Here is a 19,510-nt window from a genome sequence, read left to right on the forward strand (position 1 = left end):
CAGAGAAGCATTAATGGGAATTTAGTACAATAAAATTCTCTCCTAATAGTCAACAAAAGCAATCAAAAGAACACAGCTATATAGTGAAGTGTTAGGTAAAAAAAATCACTTTCAAAAGCTCAAGTTTCAAGTTAGTATCTCCAGGTTTTACTTTATAAAAGAAAAAAAGGGAAAAAGCATGAAATAGTACCTTTAATTTTAACCTGGTTCTACCTTCTTCATCCAGCATTTCTTCATCTTCAAATTCATCTTCATAATACTGAGGATCAAAAGGTCTACAAATTGTTTTCCAAATAAACTATTAATCATATTTTATAAAGAATATTACTGCTATGTAATAACATCTCTATTAATAAACACCATTATATAAAAAAACATAATATAATTTAAAAAATCATAATGATCAATATCTTCATGCTTAACTTCAAGGAAGTAGTAACTGTACTTTTTTTTTTGAGACCAAGCTTTGCTCTTGTTGCCCAGACTGGAGTGCAATGGCACGATCTCGGCTCACCACAACCTCCGCCTCCCAGGTTCAAGTGATTCTCCTGCCTCAGCCTCCCGAGTAGCTGGAATTACAGGAATGCGCCACCATGCCTGGCTAATTTTGTATTTTTAGTAGAGACAGGGTGTTTCTCCATGTTGGTCAGGCTGGTCTCAGACTCCTGACCTCAGGTGATCCGCCCTCCTCGGCCTCCCAAAGTGCTGGGATTATAGGTGTGAACCACCACACCCGGCCAGTAATTTTACTTCTTAAAATTTGTTGTTAATACATATTGCTTGAAATAAAGTACAAGCAAGGGTAAATATTCAAAATATCCTTTCTTCTTCTTATGTAACTCTGCCAAAGAATAGGCAACATATGCACTAGCTTTCCACATCATTGTGCCTGTGGAAAAAAAATTTTAAAAGTACAAGAGCTTGAGTAAACTTAGTAAATAATACCCATCAAACACTGTCTAATTGTCCAAAACCATTACCTTTTCTAGACCAACAATAGCTGCTACAGTGGACACTGGCATTTCTCTAGCAAATTTCATCACTTTCAATTTCAGCCTTTTCAGGGTTGTACTAATTAAAAAAATACCTTGAAGACCTGTGATGTCTGCTAATTCATAAGAAAGTATCAAACTGCTAAAAACAATCATAGCATTAAAAGCCTCCCTTACCAATACATATTTTTTCTATCTCAGGATGTGCTTGACTAATTTTTTCAGAGATACACGATCAATTTTCCATTTTTGTGATTTGTCAACTCAATGCGAAATAAGAAAAATAAACATTCTATGTATTTCTATTCAACATCCTGAAAAAATGTTAATTGATTTCCTTACCTGGGCTCTACACTGAGAAAGTTGGGCAGTTTAACAAAATATAAGTCGTTTCCTAAATCAGTGTTTACTTTAGGTATTTCTACTTCTATTCTGGTCTCAGGAATTGGCTCCTCTTCCTGTTGATCCTGAGGCAATCCATTTTCATCCTAGTGAAAGAATCAGAAGTTTGGAGCTTGACAGGACCTTAGAAATGGCTTCCTTCAACCTCCACACTTTAATTACTCTGGGGTGCAAGAAACATAATTAGATATCACTTTAGGACTAAAGAAGCCCCCAGTTCCCATCCCAACCCACCCACACACAAAATGGGAAACGATCAATTTGGATACCTCAGTACAAGAAACTATCTCCTTTATGATAAATCTGTCTTCCAAATACTTATCAACAAAAGTGTGAAATTAACACTTCAACAGGAAGTCACTCTACCAATTAAAACCAGAGAAGATTATCAACATAGCAGATACTTCTTGGCATGAGCAAGAAAAACATTCAAGTCAATGGTTGTCAAATCACAAATCCTCACACTTCAGTCCCCTAAGGCATGACACCAACCTCATGTCTGGCAGTTATTTCCACTCCCCCTTATAACCAAGAGTTCCCTACATAATGAAGAAAGTCATCTGTTCATGGTATTTTCATACTAGAATTCAGTTATCAACTTCCTTTCCTGGAATAAGGGAGACTCTTCACCTTTGAAACTTTATGCTTGGCCTTGAATGAGTTCATGTTAGTAACTGACTTACAACAGGCTGTCCTGGAGTAGGTGGTTTGTCTTCTCCATCACTCCCTGAAGAGATATCATCTGCACCTCCAAATAAATCCATGGTTCCATTATCTTCAATGCAGAAGGAAAAAGGCATTAGTGTTACTATCTGTAACTAAGGTTCTTCACAGCTGATCACTTCAACACATTCCCAAGGTTTCTGGACCAGCATCAGAAAACCACCAAAAACATAATGCTGAGCCTGGCTCTCAAAGACCCAACCAGAGAGTGTGGGGAGAGGGAAGGGGGCAAATCTAGTGAAAGGCAAGCTGCACAGGAGGCACTTATTTCTCCTTTCATTTTCACCATACTTGTTCTCCCACTTTCCTTTATTCCCCAGGAGCCCAAATGTTTCCTACAGTTTAGATGCTCAAAGTTGGGGCCGAAGCACTCCACAGACACCTATTTTCCATAAGTCTATCCCAGATTCAAAATTACAGTCCAGGCACAGTGGTTCACGCCTGTAATCCCAGCACTTTGGGAGGCCAAGGCGGGTGGATCACTTGAGGTCAGGAGTTTGACACCAGCCTGACCAACATGGTGAAACCCCATCTCTACTAAAAATACAAAAATTAGCCAGGCTTGGTGACGGGTGCCTGTAATCCCAGCTACTTGGGAGGCTGAGGCAGGAGAAAGGAAGCTGCCACACCTGGCTGGTAGAACTCCTTTCATCCTTCCAACTTATAATACCAGGTGGTGGTGGTGGTGGTGGTGGTGGTGGTTGCTGTTGCTGCTGCTGTTTTGAGACAGTCTCACTGTTGTTGCTCAGGCTGGAGTGCAGTGGTGCGACCTTGGCTCACTGCAACCTCTGCCTCCCGAGCACAAGCGATTCTCGTGCCTCAGCCTCCCAAGTAGCTGGGACTACAGATGCACACCACCTCGCCCCGCTAATGTTTTGTATTTTTAGTACAGACAAGGCTTCACCATGTTGGCCAAGCTGATCTTGAACTCCTGGCCTCAAGTGATCCACCCACCTTGGTCTCCCAAAGTGTTGGGATTACAGGCGTGAGCCACCGCACCCAGCCAACACTGGGTTTTTATGAGCTCTTCATCTAACTCACAGCTCAAAGAATCAGTTTCTTCATCTGTTAAGAACTTAGGAACAAAACACCGAGACTGTCATTATTCAAACTGAAGAATGGACACTGTAACCTCCATCCCAATAAGGTCAGCCCCCAATAATGAATTCACTCTAACTATAAACAGACTGGGGGCAGTGATTCACGCCTGTAATCCCAGCACTTTGGCAGGCTGAGGTGGGCGGAACACTTGAGATCAGGCGTTCGAGACCAACCTGGCCAACACAGTGAAACCCCATCTCTACTAAAAATACAAAAAATTTAGCCAGGCATGGCGGTGCGTTCCTGTAATTCCAGCTACTCAGGAGGCTGAGGGAGGAGAATTGCTTGAACCCAGGAGGCAGCAGTTGTAATAAGCTGAGCTTGCACCACTGCACTCCAGCGTGGGTGACAGAGCGAGACTCTGTCTCTAAAAAAAAAAAAAAAAAAAAAAAAACACGCACAAAAAAAAACTACAAAGAGGCAAGTTCTTCTTCAACTAATTAAGCATGAGCAGCTTCTCATAGCTATATAACTTCTCTGAGTACACTGAGCATATCCACACTCTTTTCTGTGGGTCTTGTGATCTGGGGTAGACACACTCCGGGTTAGAAATGCACTACAGTTAAATACAGAAAGAGGTATGGAAATATACATATATATATAATAATAGGGGTACCTTTTGGCACCTCAGTGTCGCTATCCGCTTCTGAATCAGATGCAATCGCATTCTTGCGTTTCATTCGTAAAATTTCATCCTCACTATCACTGCCTCTTGCAGATTCTATAAGGGTAGAATTAGAAGTTCTGCATAATCAGTCGCATTAGTTTAATTTTATGTTTTAAAAGCAATATTGGAGATAAACAAATTGTGATACACCCATACAATGGACTACTACTCAGCAATAAACAGGAATGAACTACTGATACATATAACCAATTAGATGAATCAAAAATGCCATATGCCAAGTTAAAGAGGCCAATCTGAAAGACTACATACTTACTGTATGACTCTATTTATATGACATTTCCAAAAAGCCAAAAGTATAGTGACAGAAAAGACCAGTAGGTGCCAGGGTTTAGGGGCAGCAGAAAGATATGACTCAAAAGGGATAGCATAAGGGAGTTTTTCAGTGTGACAGCGATTATGCATCCTGAGTGTGGTGGTGGTTATACAAATCTATAGATATGTTAACATGAATAGAGCTGTACATGCAGAACGCTCCCCCCCCCCACAAAAAAAAAAAAATCAACTCTAGTGTGTGTTCATTTAAAAAAAAGAATTCTTAAAATAAATACTGGTGCCAGGTGTGGTGGCTCATGCCTGTAATCCCAGCACTTTGGGAGGCCGAGGTGGGTGGATCACTTGAGGTCAGGAATTCAAGACCAGCCTGGCCAACATGGTGAAACCCATCTCTACTACAAATAGAAAAATTAGCCGGGTGTGGTGGCGTGCACCTGTAGTCCCAGCTACTCAGGAGGCTGAGGCAAGAGAATCACTTGAACCTGGGAGACGGATGTTGCAGTGAGCCGAGATTGCACCACTGCACTCCAGCCTGGGTGATAGAGCAAGACTGTCTCAAATAAATAAATATGCTGGCTTTGCAAGTACAAAAACTTGGTAGAAATGAGAAAAGTAGCACTAAAACATCAAATTTACATAAGACAAATTTCAGGGAAAAAAAGGTAAAAAGATTAGAAAGGAACCAACAAATATATCATTATTTCTAGAAGGGCCAATTATTTACATAAAAACATCACAAAAATCAACGGAACCACTGTTGAATTAGTAAGAGGTAAGCAGGATGACCAGCTTCAAGGTTCTCTACTATGACCCTGCCCTTGACTTGGTCTGCTAGTATTTGGGATGTAGTACATGAGCCTTAAAGATTCTTTCTGGTAACAGTAAAAACAGCCCTACTTTCGGCCAGGCATGGTGGCTCTTGCCTGTAATCCCAGCACTTTGGGAGGCCAAGGTGGGCAGATCACCTGAGGTCAGGGGTTCGAGACCAGCCAGGCCAACATGGGGAAACTTCCTCTCTACTACAAATACAAAAATTAGCTGGGTGTGGTGGTGCACACCTTTAATCCCAGCTACTCAGGAGGCTGAGGCAGAAGAATTGCTTGAACCCAGGAGGTAGAGGTTGCAGTGAGCCAAGATTGTGCTACTGCACTCCAGCCTGGGTGACAGAGACTCCGTCTCAAAAAAAAAAAAAAAAAAAAAAAGGATGAGTGGCCAGGTGCGGTGGCTCACGCCTGTAATCCCAGCACTTTGGGAGGCCAAAGCAGGCGGATCATGAGGTCAGGGGGTCGAGACCATCCTGGCTAACACGGTGAAACCCTGTCTCTACTAAAAATACAAAAAATTAGCCGGGCATGGTGGCGGGCGCCTGTAGTCCCAGCTACTCAGGAGGCTGAGGCAGGAGAATGGCGTGAACCCAGGAGGCGGAGCTTGCAGTGAGCCAAGACTGCGCCACTGCACTCCAGCCTGGGCGACACAGCAAAACTCCATCTCAAAAAAAAAAAAAAAAAAGGATGAGTTAATGTCCTTTGCAGGGACATGAGGGACATGGATGAAGCTGGAAACCATCATTCTCAACAAACTATCACAAGGACAGAAAACCAAACACCACATGTTCTCACTCATAGGTGGGAATTGAACAATGAAAACACTTGGACACAGGGCAGGGAACATCACACACCAGGGCCTGTCATGGGGTGGGGGGCAGGGGAAGGGATAGCATAAGGAGAAATGCCTAATGTAAATGACGAGTTGATGGGTGCAGCAAACCAACGTGGCACATGTATACCTATGTAACAAACCTGCACGTTGTGCACATGTACCCTAGAACTTGCAGTATTAAAAAAGAAACAAAAAACTCCACTCTGAATTAGTTATTGAAAACTTACTGCAGTCCCATAGTCTACACAGATCTATATTCATCTCTGGAAATATGCTGCTCTCCTCTTCTAATAACACCAAGATGTGGTTTTTGAATCCTGTCCTGTGAGGTGTGTGCTAGATGCCCTCATATTTAAGCTAAGAAGATAGGATCAAAATATAATTAATATAATCAATCACTTATGGAAATGAAGCAATCCAGGTATCACTTCAGGAAGACTTCAACCCAATTAAGGTAACTTTTATATAATACAAAGAAATATGATCTCTAATTATTTATACACTCTATATGAAGAATGTGTTAACTTCAGCAGAATAGTCTAAATGGCAATGATAAAAGCAGGGTCCAGGAACCAAAGTTCAGGTGTATGCCTCCTGTAGTCTTCAGGGAATGAGTGCTCTAACCCAAGCTCGTCTCTGTAGGGTGAGGATACACACATCAATCTGTCTTGGCTCAGTAACACTGTCCATTGAGGTCCCCCAGCCATGTTTGCACTTTCTACATATTATACTCCCTGGGCAACCTCCTGATTATTATAATTTGGCATCCACTGTAGATTTGCCCCCGGGGAAACATATGATGATAAGGGAGAAATAACTGATCCTCTTGAAACAATTTTGCAATTCAATTTTATACATTAATATCTTGTAAATTTGACTAGTTTGAGTAAACTCCTTAGAGCTTGACCATCTCTGGATGATCAAATTTTGGATCTCAAAAAGCTGAGCTGCAGCAATGGTGCCCACATCTCAGTACAGCTGCTCTGTGGGGACATTTCAATGGTATGGTTTTCTCCCCAGGCTAATCTGTTCTCTCACATGAGGCATGCTCTTCAGTTATCCACAGAAATGGAACCAACTTAACTCATTATCAGCTCTTCTTACACCATATCCCTCCCTCTAAGACTCAATTTTAAGTCCTCTTTAAATTGTTTTCCCCCAGACCTATCCATTAACAAATGGAAGGGAAAGCAGTAAGAAAGAATAAGTGGATTAGAAAGATTTAAAAGAAGCAAAATGTATTCTAGAGTTAGAAAAGTTTGAAAGGGAGGGGACAGAAGAGAAAAAACAGGGTAATAAAGATGGGAATGAAAGAAGACTAAATGGGTCCCTGCTGTATCTGAATGCTTCTTTCTGAGCCATTCTGGTTCTGATAAATGTATTACCTGATTTATGATCCTGTTCCTCTTCATCATCTGAACGCCTCTGTTCTTCATCTGAGGCCTGTGGCCTTTCATCATCAGAATTTTGCATTTTCTCTTCATCAGACAGCTGTGGTTGTTCTTCATCATCAGAATTCTGTTTCTCATCATCATTATCAGAAGCTACCGGCCGTTCATCATCAGAATTAGCCTTTTCCTCCTCAGATACCTGTTGTCTCTCATCATCGGAAAGCTGAGGCCTCTCCTCATCATCTGTGTTCTGCATTTTCTCATCATCGTCAGAATTCTGCAGCTTATCTTCATCAGATCCTTGTGCCCTCTCCTCATCATCAGAATTTTGTATCTTTTCATCATCTGACTGGTCACTTTTATCTTCTCTGCCCCATTTTTCATCATCTGAATGTGCTTTTTCAGAACCTTCTGCTTCTGAATGATGGCTCCCTCCATCCGATCTATGACCTTCGTCTTCATCATCATTAGGGGCTTCTGATCCACTGTGCTGATCTACATCTGAGGGGTCATTGTCCTCGTGGTCAGAACGCTCAGAAGCTTCTGATCTATTGTCTGATCTTTCAGAGTGATTATCACTACCACTATGATGTGAAGCTCCCTCGTCCTCACTGTCATCTCCAAACAGTTCCTTATTACTTGGTTGTCCTGAATCACCTCTTTCATCCTGATCACTTTCACTTCCAGAGGCATTACTGCCAGAGGCAGCATTCTCTTGATCAGAATCTGAGTCAGATCCAGAATCAGAATCTATGGGGTCATATAAACATAGGATAACATCAGCAAAAAAAAGGCAGAGTAAGGCAGTCCCAAAGTCCATCCCAACATAAAAGCAATGAAGAAACTGACAAAAACTGTTAGAATTAACATTCTAAGGCCGGGTACGGTGGCTCACGCCTGTAATCCCAGCACTTTGGGAAGCAGGGGCAGGCAGATCACCTGAGGTCAGGAGTTCAAGACCAGCCTGACAAACATGGCGAAACCCTGTCTCTACTAAAAATACAAAATTTAGCCAGGCATGGTTGTGCATGCCTGTAATCCCAGCTACTCGGGAGGCTGAGACAGGAGAATCACTTGAACCCGGGAGGCAGAAGTTGCAGTGAGCAGAGATCAAGCCACTGCATTCCAGCCTGGGCGACAGAGTGAGACTCTGTCTCAGAAAAAGAAAAAGAAAAATACATTTATTAAAATCAAAGAGTCACTAGAGGGGCTCAACCAAAGATTTGAGCAGGAAAAGGAAAGAATCAGTAAACTTGAAGATACCTCAATTCGACTGTCCAGTCTGAGAAACAGAAAGAAAAAAGAATAAAGAGAAATGAACGGAGCCTAGAAGATTTATGGGACACCTTAAGTTATACCAGTGTATGCATAATGGAGTCTCAGAAGAAGAGAAATGAGCAGAAAAAAATTCTTCAATAATAACTGAGGCCAGGCATGGTGGCTCACACAGGTAATCTCAGCACTTTGGGAGGCCAAGACGGGCAGATCACTTGAGGTCAGGAGTTCGAGACCAGCCTGGCCAACATGGCAAAACCCCATCTCTACTAAAAATACAAAAGTTAGCCAGGTATGGTGGTGCAAGCCTGTAATCCCAGCTACTTGAGAGGCTGAAACAGGAAAATCTCTTGAATCCAGGAGGTGGAGGTTGCAGTGAGCCGAGATCACACCACTGCACTCTAGCCTGAGTGACAGAACGAGACTCTGTCTCAAAAAAATAAATAAATGACAGCCGAAAAACTCCCAAATTTATGAAAAATATAGATCTACACATCCAACAAGTTCAACAAATGACAAATAGGATAAACTTACAGAGGTTCACACCTAGAAACATTGTTATCAAACTGTCAAAGACAAAGAAACAATTCCAAAAGCGGGTAAAAGAGAAGCAGTTCATCCCATATGAGGAACCCTCAATAAGAGTAACAGCTGATCAGAAATCAAGGAATCCCAGAGCCATCCCTAAGAGGACACATTCAAAGTGCTAAAAAGAAAGACCGTCAACTAAGAATTTTATATTCAGTAAAATTATGCTTCAAAAACTAAGGCAATATGAAAGACAAAAGAAAACATAAATTGGACTTCCACAAAATGAAAAATTTTTGTGCAGCAAAGGATGTTATTAAGAAGTAGGCCTGGTGCAGTGGCTCACACCTGTAATCCCAACACTTTGGGAGGCCAAGGTGGCCGGATCACCTGAGGTCAGGAGTTTGAGATCAGCCTGGCCAACATGGTGAAACCCTATCTCTACTAAAAATACAAAAATTAGCCAGGCATGGTGGCTTACGCCTGTAAGCCCACTACTTGAGAGGCTGAGGCAGGAGAATCGCTTGAACCCAGGAGGTGGAGGTTGCAGTGAGCCAAGATCGTAGCACTGCACTCCAGCCTGGGCAACAGACCAAGACTCCATCTCAAATAAATAAATAAGTAAATAATATTGCTAAGTTAAGTTCAAAACTGGTTAATGTCTTAGAGGACAATAAAATCTTTTGGCTGGGTGCGGTGGCTCATGCCTGTAATCTCAGCACTCTGGGAGCCCAAGGTGGGAAGATCACCTGAGGTCAGAAGTTTGAGACCAGCCTGACCAACATGGTGAAACCCCGTCTCTACTAAAAATACAAAAATTAGCTGGGCATGGGGGCACACACCTGTAATCCCAGCTACTGGGAATAATGAGGCATAAGAATCCCTTAAACCTAGGAAGTGGAGGTTGCAGTGAGCCGAGATCATGCCACTGCATGAAAGGGGAGACTCTGTCTCAAAAAAAAAAAAAGTAAGTGAAGGCCAGGCGCAGTGGCTCACACCTGTAATCTCAGCACTTTGGGAGGCTGAGGTGGGCGGATCACAAGGTCAGGAGTTTGAGAACAGCCTGGCCAATACGGTGAAACCCCATCTCTACTAAAAATACAAAAATTAGCCAAGCATGGTGGTGTGCGCCTGTAGTCCCAGCTACTTGGGAGGCTGAAGCAGAATAATCACTTGAACCCAGAAGGCGGAGGTTGCAGTAAGCCGAGATTGCGCCACCGCACTCCAGCCTGGGTGACAGAACGAGACTCTGTCTCAAAAAAAAAAAAAAAAAAAAAAAGGAAAGTGAAAAAACAACCTACAGAATGGAAGAAAATATTTGCAAACCATGTATCTGATAAGTGTCTTTACCCAAAATATACAAAGAACATTTATAACTCAACAATAAAACCCATTTTTTTGTGTTTTTTGTTCGTTTGTTTTCTTGGAGACAGAGTCTTGCTCTATCCTTCAGGCTGGAGTACAGTGGTGCAATCTTGGGTCACTGCAACCTCTGCCTCCCTCAAGTGATTCTCCTACCTTAGCCTCCCGAGTTTATGGGCGCACGCCACCACACCTGGCTAATTCTTTTGTATTTTTAGTAGAGATGGGGTTTTACCATGTTGGCCAGGCTGGTCTCGAACTCTGACCTCAGGTGATCCACCCACCTCAGCCTCCCAAAGTGCTGGGATTACAGGCGTGAGCCACTGCGCCCAGCCTAAAACCAATTTTTTTAAAACAGGACTTGAGTAGACATTTTTCCAAACAAAGTTACACAAATGGCCAATAAATACATGAAAAGATGTTCAACAGCTGGGCGCAGTGGCTCACACCTGTAATCCCAGCACTGTGAGAGGCCGAGGCAGGCGGATCACCTGAGGTCAGGAGTTTGAGACCAGCCTGGCCAAAATGGCAAAACCTCATGTCTACTAAAAATACAAAAATTAGCAGGGTGTGGTGGCAGGCGCCTGTAATCCCAGCTATTCGGGAGGCTAAGGGAGGAGAATTGCTTGAACCCAGGAGGCAAAGGCAGGAGAATCGCTTGAACCTAGCACTTTGAGAGGCCGAGGCAGGCGGATCACCTGAGGTCAGGAGTTTGGGACCAGCCTGGCCAACATGACAAAACCTCATCTCTACTTAAAATACAAAAATGAGCAGGGTATTGGTGGTGGGTGCCTGTAATCACAGCTACTCGGGAGGTTAAGGCAGGAGAATTGCTTGAACCCGGAGGCGGAGGTTGCAATGAGCCAAAATTGTGCCACTGCACCGCAGCCTGGGCGACAGACTGAGACTCCGTCAAAAAAAAAAAAAAAAAAAAAGATGTTCAACATCATTAGCCTTTAGGAAAGTGTAAACTGAAGCCACAATGAGACACCACTTGATAACATCAAGGATGGCTATTTTAGAAAGAAATAAAAACTTAAAATCACTGTTGGCAAATATGTGGGGAAAGGGAACCCTGGTGCATTGCTGGTGGTAATGTAAAATGGCTCAACCACTATGGAAAACAGTTTGGCTGCTCCTCAAAATATTAAAGAATTACCGTATGACTCTGCACTCCTACATAATACCCTCCTTCCAAAATTAAAAACAGGCACCCAAACATGTACATGAATTTATTTATTTTTTTGGAGACAGAGTCTCACTTTATCACCCAGGTTGAAGTGAAGTGACACAATCTCAGCTCACTTCCAACCTCTGTCTCCCGGCTTCAAGTGATTCTTATGCCTCAGCCTCCTGAGTACCTGGGACTACAGGCGTGCACCACCACACCTGGCTAACAGTTTGTATTTTTAGTAGAGACAGGGTTTCGCCATGTTGCCCAGGCTGGTCTTCAACTCCTGAGCTCAGGCAAATCCGCCTGCCTGAACCAGGAATGTTTACAGTAGCACTATTCAAACAACCCAATGTCCATCAACAGATAAATGGATTAACAAATTTAGGATATACGCATTCGATGGAATATTATTAAGTCATTAAAAATGAATGAAGTACTGATACATGCTACAATGCCTTGAAGACATTATGCTAAGTAAAAGAAGCCAGACACAAAAGACCCCAATGCATGATTCAATTTATATGAAATTCCCAGAACAGATAAGTACAGAAACAATAGCAGACAGGGGTTGGAGGAAGGAGCAAACGGGGAGAAAGTGCTTTATGAACACAGTGTTTTATTTGGGGGTGATGAAAATAACAACTAGATATATGTTGTCTACAAGAGACTCACTTTAGAACCAAATATACAAACAGGTTGAAAGCAAAAGGATAGAAAGATATTACATGTAAACAGCAACCAAAAGAGAGCTGTAGTAGGTATACTAATATTGCACAAAACAGATTTTATATCAAAAATTGTTATAAGAGACAAAGGATCATTAAATCCATCATAAAGATATAAATAATTATAAACATATGCACCTAAAAACAAAACCAAGAGAATTGAAGGGAAACATAGACAGTTCAACATAATAGTCAGAGACTTCAATAATGGATAGAACTCGCCAGGCACGGTGGCTCACGTCTGTAATCCCAGCACTTTGGGAGGCCGAGGTGGGCGGATCACTTGAGGTTAGGAGTTCAAGACTAGCCTGGCCAACATGGTGAAACCTCGCATCTACTAAAAATACAAAAAATTAGCCAGGTGTGGTGGCACACGCCTATTGTAATTCCAGCTACTAGGGAGGCTGAGGTAGGAGAATCGCTTGAACCTGGGAAGCAGAGGTTGCAGTGAGCCAAGATCGCACCACTGCACTCCAGCCTGGGTGACAGAGCAAGACCCTGTCTCAAAAAAATAAAATAAAATAATGGATAGAACTGCTAGATTAAAGATCAATAAACACAGGACTTGAGCGACACTATAAACCAATTAGACATAATAGACAATCAATAGGACGCTGCATGCAACAACAGCATCTTCCCAAGTGCATATGGAACATTCCCCAGGATAGTCCATGCTAGGATACAAAACAAGTCTCAAACATTTTAAAAAACTGAAATCATACCAAATACGTTCTCTGACCACAAGTGAATTAAAATTAGAAATCAATAACAAAAAGAAATCTGAAAAATTCATAAACTTGTGGAAATTAAACAACACACTTTAAAACAATCAAGGACTCATAGAAATCACAAGGAAGGCCGGGTGCAGTGGCTCACACCTGTAATCCTAGCACTTTGGGAGGCCGAAGGAGGCAGATTGCCTGAGTCTAGCAGTTTGGGACCAGCCTGGGCAAAATGGCAAAACCCCATCTTTACTAAAAATACCAAAAAAAAAAAGAAAAGAAAAAACATAGCCAGGCATAGTAGTGTGCACTTGCAGTACTAGCTACTCAGGAGGCTGAGGTGGGAGAATTATCTAAGCCAGGGAGGTTGAGGCTTCAGTGTGCCAAGATCGCGCCATTGCACTCCAGCCTGGGCAACCGGAGAGAGACTCTGTCTCAAAAAATAAAAAAATAAAGAAATCGCAAAGAAAATTAGGAAATATTTTGAGACAAATAAAAATGAAAATACAGGCCAGGCGCGGTGGCTCATGCCTGTAATCCCAGCACTTTGGGAGGCCGAGATGGGCGGATCACATGAGGTCAGGAGTTTGAGACCAGTGTGGCCAGCATGGTAAAGCCCCAGTCTCTACTAAAAAACAAAAAAATTAGCCAGGTGTGGTGGCACGAGCCTGTGGTCCCAGCTACTCAGGAGGCTGAGGCACGAGAATCGCTTGAACCTGGGAGGCGGAGGTTGCAGTGAGCCAAGATCGAGCCATAGCACTCCAGCCTGGGGGACAAGAGCGAGACTTCATTTCAAAAAAAAAAAAAAGAAAACACAGCATACCAATACTTAAGGAAACATGTTCTGTGCTCCCACAGGTGGGGGGGAATAAACTTAAGGATACAATGAAAACAGTCCTCAAGGTACTCAAAAAAATTAGGCTGGGCGTGGTGGCTCATGCCTGTAATCCCAGCACTTTGGGAGGCCAAGATGGGTGGATCACAAGGTCAGGAGTCTGGGACCAGCCTGGCCAACGTAATGAAATCCTGTCTCTACGAAAAATACAAAAATTCGCCCGGTGTGGTGGCACATGCCTGTAGTCCCAGCTACTCAGAAGGCTGAGGCGGGAGAATCGCCTGAACCCGGGAGGCAGGGGTTGCAGTGAGCCGAGACCATACTATTGCACTCCAGCCTGGGAGACAGAGTGAAACTCTGTCTCAAAAAAAAAAAAAAAAAAATTAGACCAGTGATAAAAGAAACAGAGAATGGAAAAACAATGAAGAAAATTAATGAAACCAAAAGTTTGTTCTTTGAAAACATCAAAAAACAGACAAGGCTTTGGCTAGACCAAGAAAAAGAAAGAGAAAACTAAAATTACTAAAATCAGGAATCAAAGTGGGGACATTACTACCAACTTTACAGGAATAATAAGGATTATAAGAGAATACTATAAACTATGGTATACTAACAAATTAGATAACTTAGATGAAACTGATCAATTCCTAGAAACACACAAATTATCAAAACTGATTCAAAATGGAATAGAAAATCTGAATAGACCTATAACCAAGAGTTTGAATCAGTAATGGGAAATTTTCCACCAAAGAAAAGCCCAAGACCAGATGCCTTCACTGGTAAATCCTACTGAATGTTTTTAAAAGATTTAACACCTATCCTTCTCAAACTGCCCAACAATTGAAGTGAGGGAGTACTTCCTAACTCATTCTATAAGGCCAATATTACCCTTCTACCAAAGCCAGACCAAGACATCACAAGAAAACTACAGACCAATTATCCACCAAAATAGAGATGAAAAAACCACTTAAAAAAAATACTATCAAATCAAACCCTAAAGCATATTAAAAGAATACAATACCAAGCTGGGTGAGGTGGCTCACACCTGTAATCCCAGCACTTTGGAAGGCTGAGGTGGGCAGATCACTCGAGCCCAGAAGTTCAAGACCAGTGTGGCCAACATAGCAACATCCAATCTCCATTAAAATTACAAAAATTAGGTGGGTGTGGTGGAATGTGCCTGTAGTCCCAGCTACCTGGGAGGCTGAGGTGTGAGGATGACTTGAGTCCCGGAGGTAGAGGGTGCAGTGAGCCAAGGTTGCGCCACTGCACTCCAGCCTGGGCAACAGAGCAAGATCCTGTCTCAAAAAAAAGAAAAAAAAAACAAAAAAATGGAACATACATCATGACCAAGTGGGATTTATCCTAGTATTACAAGGGTAGTTCAACATCTAAAAACCAATCAAAGCGAAACACCATATAAAGAATAAAGAAAAAATCATGTGATCATCAACCCAGAAAAAGCATCTGATAAAATCCAACACCTTCTCATGATGCCATTCAACAAACTAGGAACAGGAGTGAACTTCCTTAACCTGATCAAAAGCATCTACAAAAAAAGCCCCACAGATAACATCATATGTAATGGTGAAACCCTAGATGGTTTCTTCCTAAGATCAGAGACAACACAGTGATGTTTATTGTCACCACTCCCATTCAACATTTTACAAAAAGTTCTAGCTGTGGCAATTAGGCAAGAAAAAGAAATTAAAAGCATACCAACTGGAAAGGAAGTAAAACTGTCTCTTTCATAGATATGTTTTTTTTTTTTTGAGACAGGGTCTTCCTCTTTCACCCAGACTGGAGTGCAGTGGTGTGATCTCAGCTCACTGCAACCTCTGCCTCCCAGGTTAAAGTGATTCTTGTGCCTCAACCTCCCAAGTAGCTAGGATGACAGGCGTGTGCCATCACACCTGGCTAACTTTTGTATTTTGAGTAGAGACGAGATTTCGCCATGTTGGCCAGGATGGTCTCAAACTCCTGGCCTCAAGTGATCCACCCACCTCGACCTCCCAAGATTTTTTTTTTTAAGAGACAGGGTCTGGCCGGGCGCGGTGGCTCACGCTTGTAATCCCAGCACTTTGGGAGGCTGAGGCGGGCGGATCACGAGGTCAGGAGATCGAGACCACGGTGAAACCCCGTCTCTACTAAAAATACAAAAAAAAATAGCTGGGTGTGGTGGCGGCGCCTGTAGTCCCAGCTATTTGGAGAGGCTGAGGCAGGAGAATGGCGTGAACCCGGGAGGCGGAGCTTGCAGTGAGCCGAGATAGCGCCACTGCACTCCAGCCTGGGCGACAGAGCCAGACTCCCTCTCAAAAAAAAAAAAAAAGAGACAGGGTCTTGCTCTGTTGCTGAGGCAGGAATGTAGTGGTACAATCATAGCTCACTGCAGCCTTGAACTCCTGGTTCAAGTGGTCTTCCCATCCTGGCCTCCCAAAGTGCTGGGATTATAGGTGTGAGCCACTGCACCCAGCCAACATGATCTTATATGTAGAAAATCCTAAAGAATCCACATACACACACACACACACAAAAAGATTATAGCTAATACATTCAGCAAGGTTGCAGAATACAAGATCTCCAACATACAAAAATCAGTTGTATTTCTATACACTAGCAATAAATAATTCAAAATGAGATTAAGAAAACCATTCCACTTGCAACCAGGCGCAGTTGCTCACCCCTGTAATCCCAGCACTTTGGGAGGCCAAGGCGGGTGGATCACCTGAGGTCAGCAGTTCGAGACCAGCCTGGCGAACATGGAAAAACTACGTCTCTACTAAAAATACAAAAATTAGCCAGGCATGGTGGCACATGCCTGTAATCCCAGCTACTTGGGAGGCTAAGGCAAGAGAATCGCTTGAACCCAGGGGGCACAGAGGTTGCAGTGAGCGGAGATCGCACCATTGTACTCCAGCCTGGGCAACAAGTGAAACTCCATCTCAAAAAAAAAAAAAAAGAAAGAAAAAGAAAACCATTCCACTTCCAATAGTATCCAGTAGAATAAAATACTTAGTAATAAATTTAACCTAAGAAGTGCAGGACTTATACACTGAAAATTACAAAACATTGTTGAAAGAAATTAAGAACTGGCATATTTATACATGAAAGCAGCATGCCTAGGTAGAGGTTCTACTCATTGTTAAAATAAGAGTTATCGGATGTAGTCCGGGCACAGTGGCTCACGCCTGTAATCCCAGCACTCTGGGAGGCCAAGGCAGGCCGATCACAAGGTCAGGAGATCGAGACTATCCTGGCTAACAATTGTTAGCCTCTCTACTAAATTGTTAGTGTCTAATTGTTAGCGTCTCTCCTAAAAATACAAAAAAAAAAAAAAAAAATTAACTAGGCGTGGTGGCAGGCGCCTGTAGTCCCAGCTACTCGGGAGGCTGAGGCAGGAGAATGGCATGAACCCAGGAGGCGGAGCTTGCAGTGGGCCAAGATCGGGCCACTGCACCCTAGCCTGGGCGACAGAGCAAGACTCCGTCTAAAAAAAAAAGAGTTATTGGATGTAGTTATTTTCCACAGCTCTCACAGACCAGGGAAATAATGAAATATGCTAGGCATAAAAGGAATCATATCTATACAATCTTCAGGAACCAACAGCAATCTTCAAGGATAGCGTACCAGATTTGGAAGTAAATCCTGGAAGAAAGTCTCAATGGACTTACAAGAAGGTAAAACACGAAGCCCAGAGAAGCAACCAGCTCCACTCCTCACCTCCCTATACGCTGAGTTTGCAATGCAACAGCACTGCAGGGTACACCTTATGAAACTGTTGTTTCTACCCATCCAATCAATCAATTATGCATTAAGCACTGATGTAAACTGAGAGGTAAGGGGATCATCTTTTCATCATTATATCCCCAAAATCTAGCAAAACAGCTGGAACACGATAGGGGATCAATACTTATCAACTTAATTAATAACTTCATGGAAATGAGCCATGGGAGGGTTCACATAGAACTGTGCCTTGAAGGGTGAATGGGATATACACAAGTGAAAATGAGGAATAAATGAAAACATGAGCAAAGGTAGTAGAACAAGAGTTAATATACGGAGTTCTATACTTCCACACTTATCCTGACTAGCATCTCCTGGATACCCACCCCTGTAGCGCCTTCACACTAGAATTTAGTTCTCTGTACCTCCACCTAGTGCTACCGTCACTACGCTCTAGAAATTATGAATAAATTAGAGTTGGAGAAAATGGAGGAGAAAAAAAAAGAACCACCAAACAATGCATTTTACTAAGGAAAAAATGTACACAGATACACTACTTGGAGCCTCGAGGGTTGCAAGAATTCTGAACTTGGTCTTGGGTTCTTTCTCACTTCAAATAGCTCCTATTCATATTTCAAGTGCCCGTAGTCTCAACTACTTGGAGGCTGAGGCAGAAGGATGGCTTGAGCCCAGAAGTTCAAGGCCAACCTGAGCAACACAGTGAGACCCTGTCTCTAAAAAAGTAAACTTTAAGAAAACACCCACAATCCTGTGCCAGAAATACTTCCAAGCACCATGCACATACACTCATTCATTCATTTCATCAACAAATCCTTCATTCCTCCTCTCTGCACACAGACCCCATGCACTCCTGAATGTAACATCACAGACTCCGGAAATTCTGGAGTTTCTGCACAAGCTCTTAGAGAACACATTCTCTCCAATGTGAAACATCTATCTGTAACCCCATCCCATTATCCGTCCCAGACTCCTCATCCAGACATCTCAAGCTCCCTGTCACACCATGCTCTGGTTTCATTCAAGACGGCATTCTGAGGCCCTCTGTAAATTCGCCCACCCCATCCCATACTCCTGCATTCATTTCCATTCATTCACAAACAGCCCTTACTCTGCGCTGGCCTGTGCAAGGCAAGGCGGAACAGGACTCCAACGTTCCTACCCGCGCTGCGCAGGCTCGCCTGCACCTCCTCCCATGCCCCGCGCCCCCTTCGCTCCACAAGCTCCCAGGAACCGTCTGCTCCACCGACACCCAGAGCCTCGAGGCGCAGACTATCTGACTCTCCATCCTGCCCGCCGGAGGAGGATGGCACCTCCGGTAGTGCAGGGGGCGCTGAGGCAGGAGTGGAGGAAACGCCACCTCTTGCCTGCGGCGCCGGAGCCTCCACGGTTGTCCGGCTCCCACAGCGGAAAGGCCTGCCACGCACCCGTCCTCCGAAGCCCAGCGAACCCACCTTTACGCTCAACTTCGCTGTCGGCGTCGCTCCCGAAGAGATCCTCCATATCCGCCATTATCGCTCACGTCCGCTGCTGCCTCGGTTAGGGGCAGCTCCCGGCCTCTCTTTACGGCACGGAACCACTGAAACACGACAGTGTCGCAAAGATTCGCCGAAGACACTCCTTTCCTTCCGTGACCTAGTTTTCGCTCGCCCAGTGAATTTATCCTCTCCTGGGTCTGCATGGTATACAAGCCCGGCCATTTCGTCAATATCTGTTATTTGCCAGGATTCTTACCAGGGGGCGGGGCGTCCTGCGTTCGGGTGCGGGTGCGGATGGGGTGGGCGGTGACTGGCGCTCCCTGGGGAGGGGCCTCTAGCTGGATTAAACCTATCGCGAGTCAGGACTGAAGCCCTTTGTTTCTTATTGAACAGCTGTTCTCCAGTTACTTCATCCCAAACCCCTTTACCCTCTTAAAAATT

General features: G+C 43.5%; 1 protein-coding gene across 1 annotated transcript in view; it reads right to left on the reverse strand.

Moving 5' to 3' along the window:
• The window catches only part of LOC116481474 (RNA polymerase-associated protein LEO1), a 40,299-nt gene extending 21,009 nt beyond the window's left edge, over window positions 1-19,290 (reverse strand). The window contains exons 1-6 of the mRNA XM_032174164.2: window positions 19,046-19,290; window positions 7,224-7,979; window positions 3,835-3,939; window positions 2,078-2,169; window positions 1,335-1,480; window positions 191-275 (exon numbers count right to left, since the gene is read on the reverse strand). Of these exons, the coding sequence (XP_032030055.1) occupies window positions 191-275; window positions 1,335-1,480; window positions 2,078-2,169; window positions 3,835-3,939; window positions 7,224-7,979; window positions 19,046-19,103 (1,242 nt within the window). The 5' untranslated portion in view covers window positions 19,104-19,290. The remainder of the gene's footprint in view (window positions 1-190; window positions 276-1,334; window positions 1,481-2,077; window positions 2,170-3,834; window positions 3,940-7,223; window positions 7,980-19,045) is intronic.
• Window positions 19,291-19,510: the final 220 nt, after the last annotated feature.

Source organism: Hylobates moloch, unplaced genomic scaffold (genome assembly GCF_009828535.3).
Source record: "Hylobates moloch isolate HMO894 unplaced genomic scaffold, HMol_V3 SCAFFOLD_14, whole genome shotgun sequence".
NCBI lineage: Eukaryota > Metazoa > Chordata > Mammalia > Primates > Hylobatidae > Hylobates > Hylobates moloch.